Below are 23,285 nucleotides of genomic sequence, written 5' to 3'. Positions count from 1 at the left end.
AAGGCTTCCATCTTGCTCGTTCGGTGCCACTGTTAGGAGTAGCTTAGCTGGCATGTAGTCGTTTAGTCGAGAGGTAACTTGGTTCCCATCGCGTTGGCCTTTACATCGTGTTCTCCGCTTTGGTACGCTTGATAGCATCGTAAGGAGTAGCCCGCCTAGCAGGTCGTCGGTCAACCAAGAGGTAATCTGATTTCCACTGGGCTATCCTTCATATCTGTTTGGACGTCCTCGAGCCTATAGAGGTACCATCTTGCTCGCAGATACTGCCGCGTGGAGTACCTCAGCTAGCATATAGCTAGTCAACCAAAAGGTAATCTGGTTCCTATCGCGGTGGCGTTTGCATAGTGTTCTCTGCTTGTGCACGCTGAATAGCACCGTAAGGAGTAGCTCAGCTAGCAGGTCGTCGGTCCGTTCATAGGTAGTCTGACTTCCAAAGTGTTGACCATTACATCGTGTTCTCTGCTTTTCCACGATTGATAGCGCTGTATGAGGTAGCCTAGGTAGCTGGTAGCTGGCCGGCCAAAAGGTAGTCTGATCCCTACTACGTCAGCACAAACATTGTATTCTCCGCTCACACGCTTGACGCCACTGCGAGGAAAGCCTCAACTAGCACATCGCCCATCGGCTAAAAGGTATCTTGATTCGCACTGCATTAACCATGCCATCCTATTCATGGCATTGAAAAGCCCCTAGTACGCCTCGCATCCACCTCAACTCATCAACAACCGACACACGCTCCCCACATTCAACCCCCTCAGATCCGCATAATGCTGCCCAACCCCAAGAAACACAACCGGTATCCCAGTCGCATGCACCATACTGACCAGCGTGCCCACCATATCCCCCACGGTATCGCACTTGCTAATCACGAACCCGTCCAAGCCCCTGCCTGCGCCGAACGAGTTGTTGAAATTCCGCGCTTGCGCGACAGCATCCGACCCCACGAGCGCCTCGCCAACCATGAGTATCTTATCCGGCTTCGCTAGCTTCGCGAATTTCTCGAGGGAGGACATGAGGCGCGCGTCGTTGTGCCGCCGGCCGGCGGTGTCGATCAGTACGACATCGTACTTGTTCTCTTTAGCGAAGGTTACGGCGTCTGCGGCGATGTTGGCGGCGTCTTTGCCGTAGCCCTTCTCGAAGATGTCGACTTCGCCGCCCTCGCGCTTCGATAGCTCCTTGAGATTGCGGACGTGTACGCGGAGTTGTTCGACGGCGCCGGAGCGGAATGTATCAGCGGCGGCGATGAGCACGCGGTGGTGGTTTTGGAGGAGGAAGAAGGCGATTTTGGAGAGGTTGGTAGATTTGCCCACCCCATTGACGCCGACGATGCTGAGGACGTAGGGGCGGTTTGTGGCGGTGACGGTGGTAATTTCGCGGAGGAGGTCGAGGGAGGAGGTTGGGGTAAGGATTTTGGTTAGGGCGCGCTCCATGGCGGTGCGGAGGGTGGACTCGATTGCTAGAGAGGGGATTGAGGTTAGTTTGAGGGTTATGGAGATGGGGGAAAGGGAAAGAGGGAGGACGTACTTGTGAAGCTATTCGTCTTGAGACCGATCAAGTCCCGCTCGACACTGTCACAAAGCCGCACTGCTGCTTCCCGCGCGACGTTCTTCTTGAGAAGGTGGTCTTCCATGCCCTTCAATGGCTTCTCCAGGTCTTCTTTCGTGAGCGTCTTGCCGCCTACGACATTCCTAAATAGTCCTCCAATCGCACCAAGACTCGATCCCACGATCCCACCAGCTGCGGTGGAGTTCTCCTTCTTCGCATTCACAGACGCTATAATCTCGTCCATCTCCTCGTCTAGATCCTTCAGTACGAATTGTCCTTTGCCCGTTGTCCGGCCCCATGATTCAGGGTTTATGGCGTCCGGTAGTTCGAAATCGGCTGGATCGTTTGCTGAGACGGTCGAGTAGTCTAGATTTATAGTGTTGTCCTCTTCGTCTGCGCCGAACTCGTTCCACACTCGGTTCTTCTTTTGCTTTCCGCCCGCTTTGCCTTTTCGCGCGGATGTCTCGTCGCCGGAGGATGCGGGTGCTGAGTTCACGGCAGCCTTCACTTTGCGGTCGCGCCGCGAAGGCTTGCCTCCTGGGCGTGTCTTTCCAGTGAGGATACGCGAGGCGGGAGTAGAGGGACGGGAGGTATCGGGTGTAGGGACGGGAGTGGCATCGGTCGAGGTATCGGGGTTGTATATAGGTTTCTGAGGGGCTGTATTCATAATTAGCATTCATCACCACGCTTCACGATGCCAACCCATACCTTTCCGCAATCCAGGCATTGGCGGTGGTTCCTCAGCTCCATGATCTGTCCCTGAGCTCGACGGAGGCGTGAACTCGGGATTTGACGTGACTTCGAAGGCAGAGCTCATGGATGCGTCGTTCGAGGCTTCAACTCTCTGCATTTCCCGGTCGAAGTAGGGGTCGAATGGAAACTTGACAGTGTCTATCTCCCCTTTGAGCTGCTCCCCATATAGCCCAGTAAACAGCGCCGACACATTGTCTATGAGTTTGTCTATCCATGTCAAGTGGACCAGTGATTGGTATACAGCCTGCCATAAATTTAGCAGATGTTCACAACAATGAACAACAGTCTTGAAGCATTGCTTCTCTATTTCTCACTCACCACGAATATAAGGCCAACATCCTTCGCCAAATTCCACTTCATGATGTACCCATCCTTGCGGTACGTGGGCTTCGTGGTGCCGTCGCCGTACGCGACTTTGTTGGTGCGCTCTTCGATGAGCACCTCGCGGATGAGGCTGTTGATGACATAGCTGTGGACAGGGACATAGGTCCGCGACCAGAGCACGACGCCCGAGGTCGACAGGATCTCGAAGGTGTCGAGCATGGTGGTTGTTTGGGTGGTGGTGGGCTGGTCGGACTGCGGCCGGCCGCACAATGACGAAGGAGCGTTGGGTCGGGAGTGGGTACGGTGATCGGCAGGGTTGTTGCCAGATTGCTGCTGCCGCAAGAACGACAACGACGTGGATTCGATGTCGAGGACGAGCTTCTTCACGGTGACAGCAGAGCAGGGTTTGTATCGATGAAATGGGATGATGGTCATTCATAGGTCGATGGCGTCGCTGTGAGAGATCTCGGATTGACAGCTTGGGCAAGCACCAATTCACAAGTGCGCAGCGAAACAGTTGCGCCTTGAGTGGTATTTCTTTGTATTAATGCCCTCTCATATATCCTGTGAGTCGAATCAATGATGCTCTAAGAGTTGTCCAGCGTGAAAGGCGGGGTTTCAACGTCCTCCAGGAAACTATCCAAAGGAGCACACGTTTTAACTCTACTCGTCATTGTAGTTATAGCACTCTATTTCCCTGTGTCACTGTTCAATTCTAGTATATTCAAGAGCTCTTCATGTCTTTAGCAAATTTACATCCAATGGTCTTAACTATATCTTGCTGATTCGATGAGGAGAGTTCTCAATTTACGTATCCCTCTCTCTCGCTCTCTTTTGAGGAACACGACCCTTGGTCCGTCCCCGGACCCCCGTATTTTCCGAAGATGTCTTTGGCTGGCTGGGTTTGCGGCTCTCCATGACGAGGGCCTCCAACCGAAATATGTGTTGTCAACCTTGGTACTGCTGAAAACACGCACAAGCTTTGAGACCCCGAGGCATATTTTCCCTTCTTCATTCATCAACTTCACAAAACTGCATCTAATACTACCACCACCACCACGTTAGACCAACTTCATATCAATCTCCGAGTATTCATCCCTAAATACCATCACCATGTGCTGGGCAGGCTCCACCCCGTACCCATGTAGCCACGACGTGGTGTGGCAGGCCGATTGCGAGAAAGAATGCCTAGAAGAAGATCGAAAACATTTATCTGTGCCTTTAGAGTGTGATGGACACGGGGAAAAAGGACTTGTTGAGGTGAAGAGGAGTGACGAGAGAGACTCGAAGGAAGTGAGAGAAGCGAGGAGACGTAGGAGTTGAGATGCTATTAGTAGATGCTGTGCTTGCTGGATGCTGCGATCATGATAGGTACTTCTCTTAGTATATGTTCTCATGCCATTTTCTATAGAATCGCAGCGAATTACTAAATGGAATTCTCAAGACATCTCCTCACCAGTCTACCACGCTACGAGCGTGACAATACCCAGCTCGCTCCGGGATATAAGGATTGTATTCTCTTGCGATGTGTCGAGCGGCGCTGAAGAGGCAGAGTGGACTTCAGCTCCCCATGCCAAGAGATGAAACCGCCTATTGAATACAGCTTGAGAGCGCCTACAAAGAGCTCGAAATAGGTTATTGCTCTGATTGAGTGAATTTGAATTGTGTATTAAAAGGAAATTCAAATGCGGTAGGCGCTGATCCGGTTCTGTGACGTGTTGATATAGCGATATGCTCCGTATCGATATCGCAACCTTGTCCCACTTTCACGGTCCTATGGCAGGATGTCAATAGACCGTTTCCCTTTCTATATCTTCATCTAAACTGTTCATGTCGCCTTCATTATTCGGGTTGTGGCTGAGTCTGCTTGTTGTTAATTCTGAAACCTAACAGAATACTACTGCCGGAATGTGGCTTGCTTAATGTCGGCACGTTGCAAAATGTGCCTCATTCTACCTCCATGACTAGAGTAACAGTCAGTGGTTTCATATCTTCGGGACTCATCGCCGCAGTAGCCCAGTTTCATACTAGTCATGTAGTTTAGTCGAAGTATAGTCATCGAAAAAAGGTCAAAGTCGGTTGCGAAACATTCCTCATACTACGCCCGTGACTAGAATCACAGTCAGTCGTTTCATATCCTCGAGACTCATCGCCGCAGTAGCCAAGTTTCATATCAGTCATGTAGCTGGGTTGAGATATAGTCATCGAAAAGCCAAGAAGAGACCGAGCTCAAGGAACTATAAAAACTGCGTCGAGGAGTGTTCCTTCATCATCCACATCCTCACACTACCTACCAACTACAACGAACACACATCCACAAATACCAACTATCGATACATCTCTTCATACTTCTTCAACTCCAGAAAGCTCATCGCTTCGAGTATCTTATTAGCCAGCAAGCCATCACCGAAGAACACCAGTCATCTACGAACTTACGAACTTACTGGTGCTATTTAAGAGTGAGCCCCCCAACAACAGCTAGAGGCCAGAGGCTAATTGTAGATATCAAGAACACCCACTATTCGAAACCAGCTGAAGACCACGATATCATGTCCGGGTATTACACCAACATGCAACTCGACTTAATTTGCATGGTCCATCCGCATATGTGCAGAGATTGCGGCCGAACGATATACGGCGCCACAACCCGGACGTATTGTGAGGCCCACAAGCAAGGAAAGGGGTGCCCCTGTTATAGTGTCCCCTTTGTGGTTGATCCGTTGAGATATGAGGAACGTGACGCTTCGGAGTGTCCTCACTGCAACAAATAGATGGCAGGCATAGGCGGAGGAGAATGGTCAGGTTCGACAGAGTCTGTGCTTAGAGACGTGGAGTGTTCGATCTGGAGACGGATTTGGGGAAGTTTTAAGACTGCAGTGTATTTTGGGTATTCGGACTGTTGCTTGGAAGTGTTTTCTTTTGGTATTGGTTTTATTGTGCTTGGAGAGGTGGAATGCTCGATCGTGAGATAGACTCGGAGGAGTTGCTAGACTGCAGTGTTTCTTGGGTATTTGGATTGTTGCTTGATTGTATTTTTCTTTTGGGTTTGCATTTTTTTCTTCTCATTGCCTGTTTATGACTAGTTAGCTGAGTCAATGGCTCAAGACTGGAGATTTCTCTCGACAAGCATGTGCGAGACCTTATACTCTCCCGCATCCATATTAGTGACAACAAATATTTGCACCGAGATAGATCAAACAACATGCATTTGGTAGTACACAAATCAGCCGCACCTCTCCGTGCAGCACCCCGCGTGTCTATCGCACAATCGAAGGAAATAGGTGGAGCTAGTAGTGTTTTTCTAGTGCTGTACAAGTAGTAGACACGGCATCGCTCCCAGTGCCTTCCATATGAAACCTATCGACCCAGATATCCCCTTATGCCTCCTACACATGATCCCCGGTTTACTTCTTGAAAGGGCTCTTCGCGCCGCCGACGGGTGGGTTGTAGACTAGCTTCCGGGTCTTGATCGTCGACCATTTGTAACTGGGAACTATTAGTTTGAGTTCGGAACAAAGGAAGCTGGGGATTTATTATTACCGCTTGACCCATACGCTGAGACCGAACAGAACACTGGTGACCGCCAACACCTTCCAGCCCATCTTCTTCCGCTCATCTGCCTCGGGTTCTGCGGACCAGTTTAGGAATTCAACAACGTCCTTAGCCATCTGGGAGGTCGACGCGGGTGTGCCGTCTTCGTACTCGACGAGATCATCGTATAGCACACGGGCCATGGCAATGCCGGTTCCTGGGAAGTAGGGGTTGAAGTTCAGGCCTTCGGGGACAACGGCTCCCGCCGGGGGCTCCTCGGGGTATCCAGTCAACAGGTTGAAGATGTAGTCGCAGCCACCATGGCGGGCCTTGACCATCAAGCTCAGATCCGGGGGTAAAGCACCGTTGTTGGCGGCACGAGCAGCCTCGTCGTTCTTGTACGGGCTGGGTAGGTAGTCGGACAGCTTGCCGGGCCGCTTCTCAATCTCGCCCTCGTCATTGGGTTCGGTATCGTATTCGTTCTCCTCCGCCATCGCCTTCGCCTCATCCACGGTCATGGCAACACCGACGAGCGATCGGTAGGGGATACGAGCAAGGGAATGGCAGGAGGCGCAGACTTCGCGATAGACCTGGAAGCCTCGGCGGAGACTGTAGTGCTCAGTCTCAAAATTCGGAATACTCAATTGGGGCACTTACGCTGAGTGATCGTAGGTCTTGGTCCATTTTTTGTGTTCCCATGGATATGCGGTAGGATGGAGACTGTTGGTGACCAGAAAGTCAGTATTCGAGGTTTCCGTCAAATGAAGCCCACGATCCGGTGATCCGCGTATCCGTCCAATTCACTCACCCCTCTTCTGCCGGCGTCATGGCATCGGCACTCATGCCGTACTGATAGTTGTACCATGCTACGGATCCAATGGCGACGGCGAGGGAGCCCCCGCTGAGGGCCTTCGTCCTCCAGGATGAGGCAGCTTCCTCGGCTGAGGAGCTGGATGATGAGGCCGAACGCTAGATGGCCAATGTGTCAGCCCCAGAGTCAATTGGATGCCGCTCAGCTTGAGATGGCACGGTCGAGGCAGCATTGCAGCCGGATGGGATGGACGGGGCGTACCGAAGCTGTTTTGCTGGCGATGTTGCGCGCAGCTGGGCCGACCGAGCGCGCCGAGCGGAGGCACGATCTGGCCAACATGGTGATGTCGAGCTGGCTCAAAGCCGGCAGAGGAGCGGAGAGGGTCAATTGGGGGGTCGGCGGGTCGTGGTGGAGGAGGTGGCTCGGCTTGGAGGTGAGGCGTTGGGTGCACCTTCTCCTTCGCAAGATTCGACGCTGCCGCTACGGTCTTGGCGGTCAGTTCAATGCAGTGCCACTCATTGGCCGACGGCGACCCACCTCAATACCACCGCTGTGTGCTTGTCATCGATTTGGGAGGCGGTCACCAGCTTCATGCATCTCAGGTGTTCCTTTTAGCTTTGTATCTACCGCCTTGCATTCGTGGTTTTGCTCGCCACGACCCGCGACTTCCCGCGATGCAATCTACGACCTTCACTAGCCTCTTGTGCCATCCAAAAGCCTCAAAGCTCGATCATCTCTATCATAACAATGATCTATACTCGCCAGGACCAAATCTGACCACGATTTCCAAAGTATAGTGTCACTGACGCCTATGGTGGCGCCGCAGCGGCGTTTCACGGTGCTCACTTTGCTTTCACCGCCATCATTCGAGCTTCGCCATCCAATATCTACAAATATCATTGAGTGCTTGCGGAGCACAAGGGCGAGTTACATTTATATTTCGTCAGACGAGCTGTCTGTTTTTGTTCGGTACATCCTCCTAGTGGCAGGTAGCCCGCTCTGCTATTGACGGCGGCGATCTGAACTAGAAGCAGGAGGTGATTGAGTTCTCGGTGGCTGAGCTCTTCATTCACATAATTAACTAGCTCGCACGCGAACATGGTATGTGTTCGGTACTCGAAGGTCATACCGGTGTTTCCCTCCCCCGATGCTTTTCGAGAGCTCCGATTCGACCAACTGCAGCAAATATAGCTTCAGCTAACATAAACGGCGTTACCTCAAGCCTTTGTCTTCTTTGTGTGTGTTCGAAGATCAAAGAAGTGCTACACTGCAGGACAGTTGAAGCGGGGCATAACGGCATTGACCCATGAAGCGATTGTGGGACCAGAGAACAAAGCGGTACTTCCTATTGTTGTTCATACCTTTGTATTACACGTATATCATCATATACCTCGAGTCCTCTTGTCTTTCTTCCTGATACTACTAAATTCCGTAATAGTTGACCTATTGCTTGATATACCCTACCAACACTCGTTAATCACTTCAGCACCGCATCAAAATGTTTCCAGTCGTTATTGCACTCATCCTCTTGGCCTTCCAGTTGGCCAACGCTGCGGCTGTTCAGCCTCGACAGGTTGGCGAAACGGTGGTGACCATTACTCAGGTAGTAACTGTCCCAATTCAGACGCCAACGAAGACATCATTCTACACTGTCTTTGAAACCGTCACCGCGTCGCAGAGTTTCTCAAATACTCTCCTTCCTGTAACTCAGATCTCAGACGGCCAGATCCAGGTGCCTCCCGCGCCTACTACCCCATCTGTACCAAGCGGCACTGCTGTCATCAACGGAGGTAGTTCCTCTGTCCTACCTCCAAGCTCCAGCAGCAAGAGCATCGTTGATACGCCAACAGTTGCTGTCCCGTCTTCACGAGCCGGATTTTCCGGGCTTCATTATTCAGCCTCTTCTATCGTCACCCCGTCGGCTCTACCCATTTTCCCTAAGTATACGTGGAAGCCAAGCACCCACTCTTCAAATTCGAGCTACTGTACTGCCTCGAAGACCACTATTACCCCTAGCAACCCGATGGCCAGCAAGCCCGCGCCCAGCAATCCGGCGGCCAGCAATCCAATGGCGTACTCGAGGTTGACTCTCGCCCATAGCTCCAGCCTCGCAAGTGCGATGGTACACCCGTCACCCACGCCGATAAAGCCGCCGGTTGCCACGCAGTCTAGTAATTTCTTCACCATTCTCTACCCCATCCCCAATACCAAGCCTTCGAGTCAGCCGACCGGTTCTTCGAAGCCCATAATCGCTACCAAGCCTACCACACCCATTGCTTCTAGTAGCAAACACCCAGCGACTCCAAATCCAACGCCGGCACACAGTAGCTCTAGCTCCCACAGCACAGCCATAGTCGTTGTCCCCGTCACAGGCAGTGCCCTTGCAAGCCTGATCTCGAAGATGGGTACCCCGGCATCGTCTCCTACGCCTCACCATCCTCGCGACTTCCGTAGGGCGGAGAAATCAGACGCCGTTCTCTTATTGTTCTCGAAAGTGTTTACGAAGAGTCCCAGCTTGGTCAACACGATAAACCTGGAGCCCGTGACGAGCTTATCGACTAAGCCCGCGTCTATATTGTATGAGTGCGGAACACCCATCCAGACCTCGCCAGCTACCGTCATAACGCACATCTCAACTCCTTTTGGCTATGGTCTCTTGGCTCCCACGCCCACTACGCCTTCAAAGGTCTCGTACTCTTTCAAACTGGGTCCTAATTCATCATCGAAGCCCCCTCCACCCCCACCAGCGTCTACTCACCCACCACCCCCTCCTCCACCACCACCGCCACCACCAGCTTCTTCTTCAACTAAGTACCGTGTGTCTGACCTCCCCAAGACTTTCACGAAGCATATAAAGGAGAGGATGGCAGAGCCTACGCCGGCTGTGGGCGCGTTCTCTGGGCTCCACTACTCAGCTTCACCCATCGCAACCCCCTCCAACTGGCTGATTGTGGACGAGAACCCAAGCCCAAGCATCCCCGTCGTCACAAGGTTCGTATTCGCCTCCCCGTCTTCCAAGTCTTCCGTCACTAAGGTGTCAACACAGAAATCCACTCTTAGTACCAGCTTCAGGCCAACCTTAAGTGCAAAGCCAGCTTTCAGCCAAGCCCCGACCTCCAAGAAACCTAATCCCACCCCGGCTTCTTCCTTCTCAAAGCCAAGCTATATCACATGGAGCACGAAGCAAACATCCGCCCCAAAACCTACCACACCTACTATCCCCGCTAAGCCTACCAGCACCAAGAAGCTATGGTGCCCCTACCCAGGCCGGAAGTGCCACGTGCCCTCCCAAAAGCCTAAGCCCAAGGAGACGCGGAGTAGGAGGTGGTGTCCGTATCCTGGGCAAGGCTGCTAGTTTGTGATTGGCCCTTTGCCATCTTTCATCTGACGAGCATATCATCGGCGAGGGCGGTGGTATAGCTCAGCAGCTTCTTTGTTGGAGAGATCAGCGTTTTCTTTCTTAGGTTTTTTTTTGTAGTAAAGTCTATCCCTGCGTGTCGAGAAGCCCCCCGTGCCGAGAAAATCAGCGGGTACATTAACTTTAAGCAACTTAGACCTAGTGCACACGTTGATATCCCCCACATTTTTGTATAAGCTGTCTCCTATAGCCACTCCTAAACACTTAAAACACTTGCCACCTAAAAGCCCTCGGAGCGAGTTACACTATGCTCCGCATCACGTGTTGCGGGGTCGAGCGCCAGGCCTCCCTCTCCAGTTCCTCAATCAAAACGCATGACCTTGTGTTCTAACTGGTTCATAACGGCGTTGGTGTTGGACGAGCCTGGTTATAACCCCCCCTTTTGCTAGATGTAACCCCCCTTTTTGCTGCGTATCACCCCCCCTACATTTAGCCTAGATCCGGCCCGTAGCAACGTTGTTCCACCAATCAGATTCACTCGCTTACCTCTTGTGCAAATCGGAAAGGATGTATACACGAATTGGAAGTGATGTATATACAAATCAGCAAGGCTACACGAATCGGCAAGGCTATACGAATCGGATCGGAAAGGATGTATTCACTCTGTCTACTCTAGCTAGTCTAGAAGCGGAAGGCTCCTAGATGGCCTCCTCTCAATTGCTGATTAAAAGGAACACCGTATACACCATTATACCAAGGTCTTCCACCCCCCTCTCCTTCACTACGAAGAGCCTCCTCCTCAGGAGTAGACAGAGGACCATCCTCAAGGCCTGGTTGACTGTCAGGGACTAAGGAAATAGAGCCCTGAGTCGCTGTGAGTGTGCCTGCTTGTCCAGCGGAGAGGTCCGGTGCTGTATTTGTCAACTGTATAGGATTGTTGCACACTACAATGGCCCGCTCAACCGCCGGTGTGCCTGTAGAGATGCCTGTCATAGTAATTTGGCTGGCCTGTGTCGCAATCTGCATCGATTGAGTTGGCTCCTGTCCACCTACAACACTCTGCCCTTGTTGTGCACGAGTAGTAGTCTTACGAGCTCGCCGGAGATGCGATGTTCCTCCACGTGCCTGGTCCTCTTCCTCTACGGACGCGTGGCGGCTCCAGGGGGGGGGCCGGAGGGGTATAGTGGAGAGGCTGGTGACCGGAGCGGGTCGGCCGTCCTCCCTGCTAGCGTAACCAAGGCGTTCATCTGCTTCTGACAAATTTCAAGGAGCAAATGCTTCAAGGTTAACTGCGCGCAAATTTTGGGTATCGCCAATGTGTAGTCGCAAATTCGTACAGCATCTCTTCACGTCCGGTGAACTAGCGCGGAAACTGAGTCGACCCCTGTAAACCTCCTTTTCTGGGCTAATAGTCAGCTGGCTTGAAGATTCATTGGCTAGGCAGCTGTTAATCCTCCCTAAGGGCGTCCGGAATTGCTACCTTATACGGTAAGTCTGTGGCTTGATTTTAGCGCTAGTTCACCGGACGTAAAGACATGCTGTATATGCAAAGAGAAGCGAGAGTGCGGCGCGGAGAGATTCTGGAAACAGCGAATAGAGAAACTCGCTCGTGGTGGTGAGAACATCGGGGGCTGATCCGTTGCCGAGCGCAAGGACACGAAAGATTCTGGCATCTGCCAATCATGTCGCGGTGCATATTCAGCCTACCGTCGTCGCGACGCCCTTTCTCACCGGACACGGATATAATTAGTGGTTCTCCCCCGCGACAGATCCACATCCACCGAAGTCTGTATTTTCTCCTCGCTAAGCTTTTTATCTTCACGCTTTGCGTAATTCATTATGTCTGCTGAGCTTACTGAGCATGATTGGAATTTGCACAAGCCTGCGATCCAAGCCCTATACCTCACTGAGAATAGAAGCCTTGAAGGATCCGGCGGTGTTATGCAGCATATGTCGGTAGAGTATGGGTTCTATGCCACGTAGGACACTCTCTTCAAGCCTCTGCCTCCAAGACTACTAATAATCCTTTAGAAAAGCCCAATACGTAAGACACTTCGGGATATGGGGTTTTCGTAAGAATAAGAAGAGGGACGTCTGGGAGGCTATTGTACCCAAGGTCATGAAAAGGAAAAGAAATGAAAAAGTGAGTGAGGTCTGGACCGGCATTGAGCGTGTCTCCCTGAAGAAGTTGAGGAAGGAGCTCTCGCGAAATGGCTATGACACAGTATTTCCGCATAGATTTCAAGGTAATCACTATATTCCAAGGCCTCCAGCAGCCAATATTCATTGCTCACACTTTTGCAGGACCAACCCCAAAGACACCCGAAGGAATCCACGTCTGTACCCCTCCGGCTTTGCAAGCAAATACGGCTTTGTTATGCGATCTCCCTTGGTTCCAGTTCCTAGCCATGATTGAGTCCAAAGGTTCGGGTACTACTGGTCTCATTTATATATCCCGCTAACACTGTACTAGTCAAGCCTTACCCAGATCTGGCCGCTGTCGCTATTAACATGGCCAGCCATTCTACCGGCAATACGGTTCTATTAGAACCACAAAGTCTCCAAACAATAGGTCCGATACCCGCAGTACTAGACCAGATCATCTCGACTCTACCAACCTGGGCTACCACTGTGACTCCCGCAACTCAGTCAAACATCATCCGGCACATCCATAATCACCTACGTGCCATAATGCCTGAAGATTCCAATACGGACCCGAACACGGGGAACCAAGAAATAAGAGGCCTGTTCAAGGTGAATGGAAACGTCCAATATCTCAGCCTGGCAGTATATTTAGTCACCAACAATATGTTGGACTCCGAGAAAGTTGCTATAATGGCCAAGCTTTTCCAAGACAAGACCAGTATGCAGCTTCTAAGATCCCTCTTGTCAACGCGGAATTCAACAGTGGAAGCCTTTATAGAAAACCTTTTTTTAGGCGCACTAGAAGCAAGATGCCCTAGGGTTTTACAAGAGTGCATTAATGCAGGAGTGGACCCTAACTCACGGTTACGAGAACGAACCGCTCTACAATATGCTTCGTGCGAGGGTAACATCGAACTGGTACAAATTCTTCTCGATGCCGGTGCAGATGTCAACGCTCTACCAGCGGATACGTATGGAAGAACAGCCCTTCAAGCGGCAGCTATAAACGACAACATCGAACTAGTGCAAATTCTTCTCAATGCCGGTGCAGATGTCAACGCTCTACCAGCGGATAACAATGGAAGAACAGCCCTCCAAGGGGCAGCTGAGGACGGTGACATCAAACTGGTGCAAATGCTTCTCGATGTCGGTGCAGATGTCAACGCTCTACCAGCAGATGAGTGTGGAAGAACGGCTCTCCAAGCGGCAGTTCAGAACGGTAACATTGAACTGGTGCAAATTCTTCTCGATGCCGGTGCAGATGTTAACGCTCTACCAGCGGATAACAATGGAAGAACGGCCCTCCAAGGGGCAGCTGAGGACGGTGACATCGAACTAGTGCAAATGCTTCTCGATGTCGGTGCAGATGTCAACGCTCTACCAGCGGATACGAATGGAAGAACAGCCCTTCAAGGGGCAGCTCAGAACGGTAACATTAAACTGGTACGAGTTCTTCTCGATGCCGGTGTAGATGTTAATGCCTCAGCGGCGAATACTGCTGGGGTGACAGCGCTTCAGGCCGCTGCTATTCATGGCTACATTAGACTTGTTACAATACTTCTCGATGCCGGTGCTAATGTAAATGGCATTAGAGCTTCAAAGGATGGAAGAACCGCTTTGGAAGGAGCTGCTGAACACGGCCGCATAGATACGGTGCAGTTGCTGCTCAATGCTGGTGCTGACCTCAGCGGAGATGGGAATATGCAATACAGAAATGCGGTCCAACTAGCCTCAAAAAACGGTCATTATTCCGTTAAAAAGCTTATCGAGGCCCACTATCAAAGCGACGTTGCAGGACATTGATATTAGAAGAGAATAGTATCGAGGGAGACTGTATGTCTAAGGGTTAGCGTTGATACACAATCGAGTAATTTGCCACGATAAAGATCCGAGAATCCTCTCTAATCGGCGATAAGATGGCTAGTGACAGAACTATCTTTAAGCTTATGTATTTGCCTTTCTGAAGATTTATCGGAAGCGAACGAACGCCTTAATCACGCTAGCAGGGAGGACGGTTGAGCCGCTCCGGCCGCAACCTTGTGAGGTGGCGATTCTGTAGGTGTTCTCAGGGAGTTGACTGGAAGCTTGGCCAAGGGTGAGTTGGATCGCAAGGCCGCGGGGCAGAGGTCGGCCCGCTTGCCAAGATTTCGCACAGCCACAGGCCTAACAGCCACCATAAGTAAGATTACACCGTGATGATTGATTACGTGAGGCGGGGTTGGTCTGCAATAGCCAGAATTGGCAATTGCTTTGACCGGAGGTACCGACCGGGGTGGCGACCTTGCATGAATTTGCGCGCGACAGTAGGCACAAAGCTGATGATGACTTTCTATCATCGGAATAAGGCTCTAAGGCTCGGATAAGACCCTTATATATGTATTGTGAGTAGTAAAAGCTTAATAGTGGTGCTCTAGCGAATTGATATTGTTTTGCCATAAAAGAAGGCTCTGAGCGAATTAGGCGAGAAGGCGACAATGCGAATGTAATTTATAGGTTGAAAAGGTCTTAAATGTTTCACAGCACACTAAGTTATTTATATATAATTTTAGTAGAATTCGACGTGTGCGCAGAGTTACAAAGGGTGCCCGCCGAGTGCATATTCCGGACCCCAACAGCTACGCGAGGCGAGGAACATCAAAACCACCAATTTTCGGTACCTTCGAAGAGCTGCACATAACAAGCTCAGAAGCTAAATACGTTTCCAAGTCGCTAGATGTATCTGTCTGTGCCTCTTGTTAATGATTCTCGCAGAAAGTACATTTATTGGCCCATGTTGGGTGGTGCGAAGCAAGTTTCGAGATTTGGGTGAGGTGCTTACGTAACCGGAATATGCTCTCGGCAGCACCCTTTGTATAGTTTGCTTGAAGTTAAAGTCCCCTCCATATTTTCCGGCACAGTGGGTTTTCCGCGACCTAGGGAGGGACGTTATACTAGGAAGTCATTACCAGCCTTGTGGCGGCTATCGCACCCAAATTCATGCAAGTTCGCCACCCTGGTCGGTACTTCCGATTGAAACACTTACCAACCACGGCTAGTGCAAAACGACCCCGCACGTCCTACATAATCATCGTGGTGTAATTTACACATGTCATCTCGTAAGCCAAGCTTGTGGCGTCTGCCAGGCTTGTGGCTATGTACATTAAGCCAATTTGAAGTTGTCATTGTGCACCTCCGCTATGTGAGCTACAGTACGTCCTTTGTATTTTATCAAGATAGCTGATGACGAGTAGGTGCCATCGCAGAAGTTCGCACGTCAACACGGTATCGGCGACCAGTATTTACTTGGGGCAGATAGCACGTCGAGTTTCAGTCACTTGCATAATTAGCTTCTAGTTTTGATACGACATGGAATGATTTACCCCGCACGACCCCTCTCGTGCTTGGCATGAGGCTGTTCTCAATTCGCCGTCATCGAAAGCATGACAAGTCAATTAGATCAAGCTATTCCTCCCTCTTTGTAACTATTCTAGTTTGTAGCCCTAATGTTACATCTCCAACATGAACATGAAGTCTATCAAAACAGAGATTATCAACACCACGAAGCAAATCGCTGATTTGGCCGACTGGCTCATCTTCCACCATGCACCGTCAGTTCCGTACTCGTACTCGCCAACCATGTACATCGACCTTGAAGGCGTAGACCTCTGTCGGGAGGGCTCCCTTTCCATCCTCACCCTTCTAATAGACACGGGCATCCCGACCGGGCGCGTCTACCTCATCGATGTGCACACGCTAGGCGCACAAACGTTCACCACCGCCGGTGCCGAGCGGAAGACGCTAAAGGATATCCTCCAGGACGACAAGATCCCAAAGGTCTTCTTCGACGTGCGCAACGATTCAGATGCCCTGTTTGCGCATTTCGGCGTGGCGTTGCAGGGGGTCGAGGACGTCCAGCTTATGGAGAGTGCGACGAGGAAGACCACGCCGTCTAGGAGGTTTCTGAGCAGCCTGACGAAATGTGTGGAGAACAACTTCCTCATGTCCTTTGGTAACAGCGGCGTAAGCTGGAAGCTGGCTAAGGAGAAAGGCGAGCGATTGTTCAAGGCCGAACATGGCGGCTCGTATGCCGTTTTCAACCAGCGCCCAATCCCAGAGGAAATAATTTCTTACTGTGTCGGTGATGTCCAGTGCCTTCCTGAGTTGCGGCATAGGTTCTGTAGTCTGCGGGCCTATCAGTGGCAAGATCTAGTACGTGAAGAATCTAAGAAGCGCGTCGTAGCGTCTCAGAGATCGGACTACCAGCCCCACGGCCCAGACATGGCGATGGCTCCGTGGACCGAAGAACAGAACATCATCTTGGATCAGTGGAATTATGTGCCCTCTCCTCGCAATGACTTCGATGGGTCTGATGGGTACGATGATGGGTACGATGATTGGTACGATGACGGTCCGACTAGCTGTAGGGACATCATCCACGACTGCGACTACGACTATTACTATTCCGACTGAGCCTCGTGAACTGGTTACCATGTGCTGGACGCTTAGGACCTATGTTAGGATACTACTCGTCAGAAAACATGTAAAGGAAATCTTGCGTTGTATTTCATGCAACTGGGGTACGATCGAGAGCAGGATCGGCAGCGTTGTCCCCTTCCCTAATTGCGACGTTGTAAAGCGCATGTGAAGGCGGATATGACGACCAGACGCAGTTGTTCTTATTTCAAATACCTTTACAGGACTGCTTTCGAAGGGATGTTAGTCTTACAATTTTTTTCCCCCACACTCCATTATCAATCTGTCCTGTACATTTCTCGCCGTCTGCGCATATGATGCCAAATCCCACTCCCGCTCCATATCCTTCCCCTCCGGCCCACCATCAAATACCTCATACGAGAACCAACCTCTGAATCCTGTTCTCAGGACCCCCTTTGCCACCTCCACAATGGGTAGGTAGCCGCCATTATACGGGAGCGGTCTAAAGTCATGGCTCCAGCGCCCCCTGGGCCTTAATCCGCTCTCATCTGGCGAGGAATCGAGAGGGCGGGGCACCTTATACGCGTCCGAGATTTGCAGCAAGTATATCTTGTTTTTCGGTATTGTGTTGCCCAGATCCATCATGCTCTTGTGGAACTTCCCCTCGAGCTCTTCGCGGGGTACGGACTCGATGATGCCCGAGGACGTTGTTGGGTCTGCCCACTCGCCCCCAGCAGTCTGGAAAGTGTCGAGGCATAGGCCGATGTTGGGACGGTCTACGGCTTCCACTATCTCCCAGCAGTCGCGCCAGTTAGGCGCGTGGGAGGACCAACACCAGTTCTCGTATGCGAGGCGGAAGTTGTGGGCGGCGAGGAGGTCGGCGAGGTGGCAGAGATCGGGGATGATGCGGCTCTTGTCGAGCTTCTCGATGGGAGTATCTGTGGAGCCGACCTGGACATTCACCGTCAGTCTAGGTATCCGTGGTAGTGGGTAGGATGATTATACCTGCAGAGTATCGCACCCACAAGCCTGCATGATTCTGATCCATCCTGCCGCCCGTTCTAGGGCGTCTTTATGCCCCTCGGAATCTTGCGGCCATCCCTCGTAATTGGCGAAGGGTTGTAGCAACATGATCTTGAGGTTCCGCTCCTTGCACATGTCCTTTATCTCCGCAGCAACCTTCTCGAGCTCATTGTAGCTGTCGGGCTTGACCTCATGACCTAGGTGTAGCTTGCCGAAGGAGAGAATATCGGGAAAGGAGAGCTCGATGCCTTTGAAGCCGGCTTTGGAGAGGGCGTCAAGTTTCTCGGGGAGAGGAGTGGAGGAGTTGCCAATGGAGCACGACGCGTAACTGATGGGGATATTCGTGAGGGTTGCGAGGTCGATTGACATGGTTGCGATTCTGTACTGTCAGATCAGTGTGCGTACAATGTTAGTAGACTGAATATAGGTCAATTGAAGTTAGATGTGTTGTGAGTGGGTAATCTTCAATAGCCCCTCGGTGACGTCGAGGGTGCGTAGTGTCCAAAAATTTGAAGCCGCGTCCGGCCGGTAGCGCTCCCCGTGAAAGGAAATGTTGACAATGTCGTGGTATAGAGCCAGCTATCTAGTCCCCAACTTTGCTCGGATCCGCTGTGTGATGATGACGGGGAGGTTCCTCCGGAGCAAGGGATGCTGACAATGCCGTGGAAGGGACATCTGGGGCAGTCCGGGACGGTGGGCCACAGTTCGTGCCTGTCTGACATTGCAGATTGCGTGCATAGACGAGTAGCAAGGGTGCGGCGAGACGGTCAAGATGCGGCGAGGAAGTTCGCAAACCTGCGTCGTGACAGCAGTTTCAATCGAGACTTCTTTACCGTCTGGGCGCCACCAACAGATTGGCAGTGACGGTGATTAGTTCTTTGAGACAACGCGTGTGATTCTGGTGCTGGGCAATAGTGGCCTTGCATTGGGGCTGAATAGGGCAGTGAGACGTCTCTCTGGCAATTGGAGTAATCAAGTGGCGTGGGATGATTTCTGCTGCAAAGATTTCGCAGGGCGTGCAACCTCCGCTGGGCAAACCCTGGTCCGGATCCGATGAGGAACGGACTCGCCCACCACTGACAACCAATGGAAACATAAGCCGCCATCGGAGTCAAAGGTTGTTTCTCGACTCATAAATACCTTCACGCCCTCTACAGCTCTCAGCTAACCTTCTAGACGTGCAACCGATACCCCGTTGAGCAATTGTCTTCTGTTCTTGCTCATAGCACGCCATCATGTCTGTCAGTACACCCCCGGAGCTCTCTCTGGCCTGCGTCATGCTCGGAAGTTACTGACAGCCACTCTCATAGTTCTACATAGAAAACAAGTCCGTAGGCGACAAGGAGAACTCGGAAGATTGGCGCATTCGAGGCTACAACCCTCTGACCCCTCCCGACTTGCTGCAACACGAGATCCCCCAGTCCGACAAGTCGAAGCAAACCGTCATCACCTCCCGCAATGAAGCCGTCGAGATCGTGCAAGGCCGCGACTCGAGGCAGCGCCTCCTCGTCGTTGTCGGTCCCTGCTCGATACACGACCCGCAAGCTGCGCTGGACTACTGTGACCGTCTGCTCAAGTTGAAGGAGCAGCACAAAGATGACCTGCTCATCGTCATGCGCTCCTACCTCGAGAAACCCCGAACGACCGTCGGCTGGAAGGGGCTGATCAATGACCCGGACATTGACAACACCTTCAAGATCAACAAGGGCTTGAGGATATCGAGACAGTTGTTTGTTGATCTGACGGAAAGGGGCATGCCGCTGGCGAGCGAGATGCTGGATACAATCTCGCCGCAGTTCCTAGCAGATCTGCTGAGTGTTGGTGCGATCGGTGCGAGGACGACGGAAAGCCAGCTTCATCGCGAGCTGGCATCTGGTCTCTCCTTCCCGGTGGGCTTCAAGAACGGAACCGACGGCAGCCTCGATGTGGCCATCGATGCCATTGGCGCAGTCAGGCATCCCCATCATTTTCTCTCGGTCACAAAGCCCGGTGTAGTCGCCATTGTCGGTACTGTGGGTAATGAGGATTGCTTCGTTATTCTAAGAGGCGGCAAGAAGGGAACAAATTACGACGCCAAGAGCATCGCTGAGTCGCGAGAGAAACTGGGGCAGAAGGGCCTCAATGCACGATTGATGGTCGACTGCAGTCATGGCAATTCGGAGAAGAACCACGCAAATCAGCCCAAGGTTGCGCGCGTGTTGGCAGAGCAGATTGCTGCTGGCGAGACTGGCATCATGGGGGCGATGATAGAGAGCAACATCAACGAGGGTGAGTTGTCCTGTGGCAAAAGACTTTCAGGGGCTGTGCTAACACATTGCAGGCAACCAAAAGGTACCCAAAGAAGGCAAAGAAGGCCTCAAGTATGGCGTGAGCATCACTGACGCATGCATCAACTGGGAGGACACCGAGAAGACCCTTCAGGAGCTTGCAACAGCTGTGCAAAAGAGACGGGAGGTCCTAGGCGTCAATGGACATGCATAGGAGTTTCCTTGATTCTTGTCACTTCTTCTCGTTGCGGGAGATATGGTGGGCGTCCGGCGTCGGCAATGCCGAATACCAAAAGTTCTTTGCATTCTCAGGCCCGGTACAGGTTTTGGCACTTAGAAGGCTAGCATGTGATGGCGGATAATGATATCGACGAGCAAAACACGAGGGCGATAGACGTGCATGCGTAGCATCCATTTGGGATGGCAAAAGTACCAAACGATTCCTCTTTCCGTTCCGGCATTTTCTCGATTCATTCGTGCCAACGCGATCATCTTTCAAACTCGTACACACTCTCGGCGATTCGATTACAATGATCAGATGGTTCATCTTGCAGGGGAAAGCATCTGCATGCTGTGCATCGCCGACATATCTCACCGGTCAGCACTCAGACCGGGGTCTTGGCAAATCATGAACGGAATCAGCATATGTGTCCATCACTCTACAGCAGTCTACGCATGCACCAATATCAATCAGGAAACCGGTAGCGAAAATAAAGTCCGGGTGACAGGAGCAGTGCAACTTCCAGCTGATGTTGCAGTTATTCAGACGTGGTGTTTCACTTTGTGTCACGATCTGAAGAGCACGCAGCCTACCACGATGGTACGTACCTAGAGGCCCCAGCATCATCCACCTCACCAATACCGATCCAGCAGGCAATGGCGAGAGCCCAACGCGGCTGGATGGGTAAAGCGGTAATCATCGCCTTCTGTCGTAGTGATGCGCGATCAAAATATGGTTCTCTTAAGTTGAGTTACTTCACACTGATTATTGGCAGCGTTGAGCACGCGCGTACATCCTCCGCCTACACCAATACTAATCCGGCAAGCAAGGGGGACGGAAAAGCCATCGCCAACGTGCAAGACACCGACTTTTCTCACCTCTATTGCGAGCAGCGATCTACCCATGCTTCAGTGTGCGGCATCTATGGGGATCCTCGGCATCCTCCGATCAACATCAAACGGGAAGCTAGTAGCGAGGACCGACACCAGGTAGAATGGGTCGAGTGCCTGTGCCACCGAACGCTGTAGCGATCAAAACGTGGTGTCTCAGTTGGTCTTACGATTCACTGGTCCCTCAGCAGGCTGGTGGCTGCGGGCCGCGTCGCTGGTGGCATCGTCCCCAGAGCGACCGTCGTCTCCGTGCAGACGGGAAACCCTCGAAGTCCCTTGCACGGCGCATACTAGGTGGCGAAAGCCCTGCGCCGGCCGCCTATTGGAAGCATGAGCCAGACTGTTTGCGACGACACGCAGATGCAGAGCTTGGCATCATCAAGGGGACCCAAGCTGGTCCACCAGTGCCGGCCGTGGACAACCAACGAAACGCGATGCGAAGCCTCGAATCGACCCGAGATCATGACTGAAGCGACGTTGTTGCAGGCTGAAGCGAGCTAAGAGTAGTTCACCGATCCATGCCTACGCGCCGGGGCTCCGGAATTGGAAAGTGGCAAATCCTGGCAAAGGCGCGGGGAGACACAGGAAGGGTCTGACCGCGGAGTTGAAACACCACTGTGTGGTCTGGTGGTGTAGCTCTTTGTGGTCCAGTGAAATGTTCCATAGGACCCATGCGAATCGAGAGCGAACGTGCTTCGAATCCGCTGCACACTGCGAGCACCACCAACAGGATCGCCCAGCGCGACTCGCCCATCTTTCATGATATCATATAGTTCGCTAATGAGTGTAGGTCTATTTTCTAATCTTGCAGTGTGGAGACCAAGTCCAGCTGCGCTAGGGATGCTGCACGCTCAGGAGTGCATACTGCATGCATGGTCCGGTCAACGAGGTAGCCAAGGCTGCCCACGAGACAGGACCCCCGCAAATAGCACAGCCGTTGGCGCAGGCTGATCCACTCACCGACTAGCATGGCAACCATTCCATATTCCATATCGTTAGAGCGAGCGGGCTGCGCCGAGCTCAACCGCCTCTACGCTCTCCTTGGAGCGATTCCTAACCCTCACTGGATGGTACAGAAACGCCGCAAACGCATGCGTGAACACTGACGCGGAGATTCCTGAAGTCATCACTGCATTATCAGGTCTGCTTTTACTGCCGATACTACACGCTCAAGGTCTCACCGCCGCATCTTTGGCCCGATTCTTGCGTCCGAAGAATGTCTGCTAATCTAACCCAGGTGTCGAATAGCCGTGGCTATCTGGGCTTGTGCAGGGGTTCTCAACCCTACATTCACCTTGAAAGCCGCGCACAAGCCCAGTCGCTACACTGCCGCCCGTCATCCGGCAGTCGCTCTCAGACCGCCAGCAGCTCTCAATTGGATCTCATGTGCCCACGTTGCCATCGCTCCACAGCAATGGATGCCCCTTAGAGCTATCAGATCACAAGCAGGCCCTCAAGACGGCATTGCCTTCCCCGGAGTTTGCAGCCAGACGGCACAGCGAAATTCACGCGACCGTTGGGACATGCGCTACTGCAACTGAAAGTATCTAGTTGACGCCGCAGTCAATCGGTCGAGCTTGCCCGAGATCACTCAAAGTTACACGAGACTGTATATCAAGACCTCGACACAGGGGCGCAGCTCGCCCGCTCTTTACGATTTGAATGACTTTCCCCCACGAGGCTCTGTGAGATGCAACCCGGATGATCGAATTGGGAATGATGTCCGCGTCGCACAACCTCAAATACAGCCTTTCCCACAACAGCCGCCCAGTATGTCAGCTGCATCGGATCTACACGTCCAATTGCTTCAAGCGGCGCACAATTCCTACGCTTGCTCTGGATCTTACTACATCGCAACTCATTTTTAAAAATGTTGAAACATGCCAACCCCAAAAATACCGCGAGAGGGTGTGTGCACGGGGAACTAATGTCAACAGCACATACGCGCCCATCTTACCACACATTACAGAAGCAATGTGAAACACGATCTAGAAGATTTAAACTT

At 52.0% G+C, this 23,285-nt stretch overlaps 9 protein-coding genes across 9 annotated transcripts; 6 read left to right on the top strand and 3 right to left on the bottom strand.

The window, feature by feature from the left end:
- Positions 1-489: 489 nt before the first annotated feature.
- BDZ99DRAFT_467595 (P-loop containing nucleoside triphosphate hydrolase protein) lies at positions 490-2,875 on the bottom strand. Its single transcript, XM_033721051.1, has 4 exons — positions 2,617-2,875; positions 2,254-2,542; positions 1,525-2,202; positions 490-1,456 (listed from the first exon to the last, which is right to left on the bottom strand). The coding sequence occupies exons 1-4, from the start codon at positions 2,839-2,841 to the stop codon at positions 711-713; spliced, it is 1,938 nt and encodes a 645-aa protein (XP_033571270.1). The 5' UTR covers positions 2,842-2,875; the 3' UTR covers positions 490-710.
- Positions 2,876-5,854: 2,979 nt separating this feature from the next.
- Positions 5,855-7,398, bottom strand: BDZ99DRAFT_502706 (cytochrome c1, mitochondrial precursor). The gene is made up of 5 exons (XM_033723912.1): positions 7,226-7,398; positions 6,962-7,122; positions 6,811-6,873; positions 6,163-6,762; positions 5,855-6,108 (listed from the first exon to the last, which is right to left on the bottom strand). The coding sequence occupies exons 1-5, from the start codon at positions 7,301-7,303 to the stop codon at positions 6,027-6,029; spliced, it is 984 nt and encodes a 327-aa protein (XP_033571269.1). The 5' UTR covers positions 7,304-7,398; the 3' UTR covers positions 5,855-6,026.
- A 1,064-nt stretch (positions 7,399-8,462) lies between these two features.
- BDZ99DRAFT_575531 (uncharacterized protein) lies at positions 8,463-10,527 on the top strand (the record flags this gene model as incomplete). Its single annotated transcript, XM_033728482.1, has 2 exons — positions 8,463-9,955; positions 10,011-10,527. 2 exons carry the CDS (start codon positions 8,463-8,465, stop codon positions 10,045-10,047), a joined length of 1,530 nt encoding a protein of 509 aa, XP_033571268.1. The 3' UTR covers positions 10,048-10,527.
- Positions 10,528-13,484: 2,957 nt separating this feature from the next.
- BDZ99DRAFT_352154 (ankyrin) lies at positions 13,485-13,739 on the top strand (the record flags this gene model as incomplete). The annotated part of the gene is made up of 1 exon (XM_033714531.1): positions 13,485-13,739. A coding segment is annotated over one exon (255 nt), but the record flags the coding sequence as incomplete, so codon positions are not given.
- A 144-nt stretch (positions 13,740-13,883) lies between these two features.
- Positions 13,884-14,108, top strand: BDZ99DRAFT_337679 (uncharacterized protein; the record flags this gene model as incomplete). The annotated part of the gene is made up of 1 exon (XM_033714318.1): positions 13,884-14,108. A coding segment is annotated over one exon (225 nt), but the record flags the coding sequence as incomplete, so codon positions are not given.
- A 1,881-nt stretch (positions 14,109-15,989) lies between these two features.
- BDZ99DRAFT_365083 (uncharacterized protein) lies at positions 15,990-16,778 on the top strand (the record flags this gene model as incomplete). Its single annotated transcript, XM_033714734.1, has 1 exon — positions 15,990-16,778. A coding segment is annotated over one exon (789 nt), but the record flags the coding sequence as incomplete, so codon positions are not given.
- Positions 16,779-16,809: 31 nt separating this feature from the next.
- BDZ99DRAFT_467588 (3-dehydroshikimate dehydratase) lies at positions 16,810-18,316 on the bottom strand. Its single transcript, XM_033721050.1, has 2 exons — positions 17,886-18,316; positions 16,810-17,831 (listed from the first exon to the last, which is right to left on the bottom strand). The coding sequence occupies exons 1-2, from the start codon at positions 18,270-18,272 to the stop codon at positions 17,169-17,171; spliced, it is 1,050 nt and encodes a 349-aa protein (XP_033571264.1). The 5' UTR covers positions 18,273-18,316; the 3' UTR covers positions 16,810-17,168.
- An 822-nt stretch (positions 18,317-19,138) lies between these two features.
- BDZ99DRAFT_481441 (phospho-2-dehydro-3-deoxyheptonate aldolase) lies at positions 19,139-20,384 on the top strand (the record flags this gene model as incomplete). Its single annotated transcript, XM_033722421.1, has 3 exons — positions 19,139-19,144; positions 19,214-20,171; positions 20,224-20,384. 3 exons carry the CDS (start codon positions 19,139-19,141, stop codon positions 20,382-20,384), a joined length of 1,125 nt encoding a protein of 374 aa, XP_033571263.1.
- A 93-nt stretch (positions 20,385-20,477) lies between these two features.
- On the top strand, positions 20,478-21,598 carry BDZ99DRAFT_154629 (uncharacterized protein). The gene is made up of 2 exons (XM_033712819.1): positions 20,478-20,990; positions 21,041-21,598. The coding sequence occupies exons 1-2, from the start codon at positions 20,571-20,573 to the stop codon at positions 21,416-21,418; spliced, it is 798 nt and encodes a 265-aa protein (XP_033571262.1). The 5' UTR covers positions 20,478-20,570; the 3' UTR covers positions 21,419-21,598.
- Positions 21,599-23,285: the final 1,687 nt, after the last annotated feature.

The sequence above is a fragment of the Mytilinidion resinicola genome (assembly GCF_010093595.1).
Source record: "Mytilinidion resinicola strain CBS 304.34 unplaced genomic scaffold BDZ99scaffold_23, whole genome shotgun sequence".
Taxonomy (NCBI): domain Eukaryota; kingdom Fungi; phylum Ascomycota; class Dothideomycetes; order Mytilinidiales; family Mytilinidiaceae; genus Mytilinidion; species Mytilinidion resinicola.
The sequence above is the reverse complement of the archived record's forward strand: the minus strand, read 5'-3'. Positions and strand labels throughout refer to the sequence as shown.

What these genes read in the sequence shown, in the direction of transcription:
- BDZ99DRAFT_154629 (XM_033712819.1), top strand. Translation starts at nt 20,571, where the DNA reads ATGCGTAGCATCCATTTGGGATGGCAAAAGTACCAAACGATTCCTCTT. An exon ending in GCACGCAGCCTACCACGATG is followed by an intron (nt 20,991 to 21,040) that starts GTACGTACCTAG and finishes ATACCGATCCAG; the next exon opens with CAGGCAATGGCGAGAGCCCA.
- BDZ99DRAFT_502706 (XM_033723912.1), bottom strand. Translation starts at nt 7,303, where the DNA reads ATGTTGGCCAGATCGTGCCTCCGCTCGGCGCGCTCGGTCGGCCCAGCT. An exon ending in AAGACCTACGATCACTCAGC is followed by an intron (nt 6,763 to 6,810) that starts GTAAGTGCCCCA and finishes TGAGCACTACAG; the next exon opens with TCTCCGCCGAGGCTTCCAGG. An exon ending in CTCAGCGTATGGGTCAAGCG is followed by an intron (nt 6,109 to 6,162) that starts GTAATAATAAAT and finishes AATAGTTCCCAG; the next exon opens with TTACAAATGGTCGACGATCA.
- BDZ99DRAFT_467588 (XM_033721050.1), bottom strand. Translation starts at nt 18,272, where the DNA reads ATGTCAATCGACCTCGCAACCCTCACGAATATCCCCATCAGTTACGCG. An exon ending in GTGGGTGCGATACTCTGCAG is followed by an intron (nt 17,832 to 17,885) that starts GTATAATCATCC and finishes GTGAATGTCCAG; the next exon opens with GTCGGCTCCACAGATACTCC.
- BDZ99DRAFT_467595 (XM_033721051.1), bottom strand. Translation starts at nt 2,841, where the DNA reads ATGCTCGACACCTTCGAGATCCTGTCGACCTCGGGCGTCGTGCTCTGG. An exon ending in ATGTTGGCCTTATATTCGTG is followed by an intron (nt 2,543 to 2,616) that starts GTGAGTGAGAAA and finishes AATTTATGGCAG; the next exon opens with GCTGTATACCAATCACTGGT. An exon ending in AATGCCTGGATTGCGGAAAG is followed by an intron (nt 2,203 to 2,253) that starts GTATGGGTTGGC and finishes TTATGAATACAG; the next exon opens with CCCCTCAGAAACCTATATAC.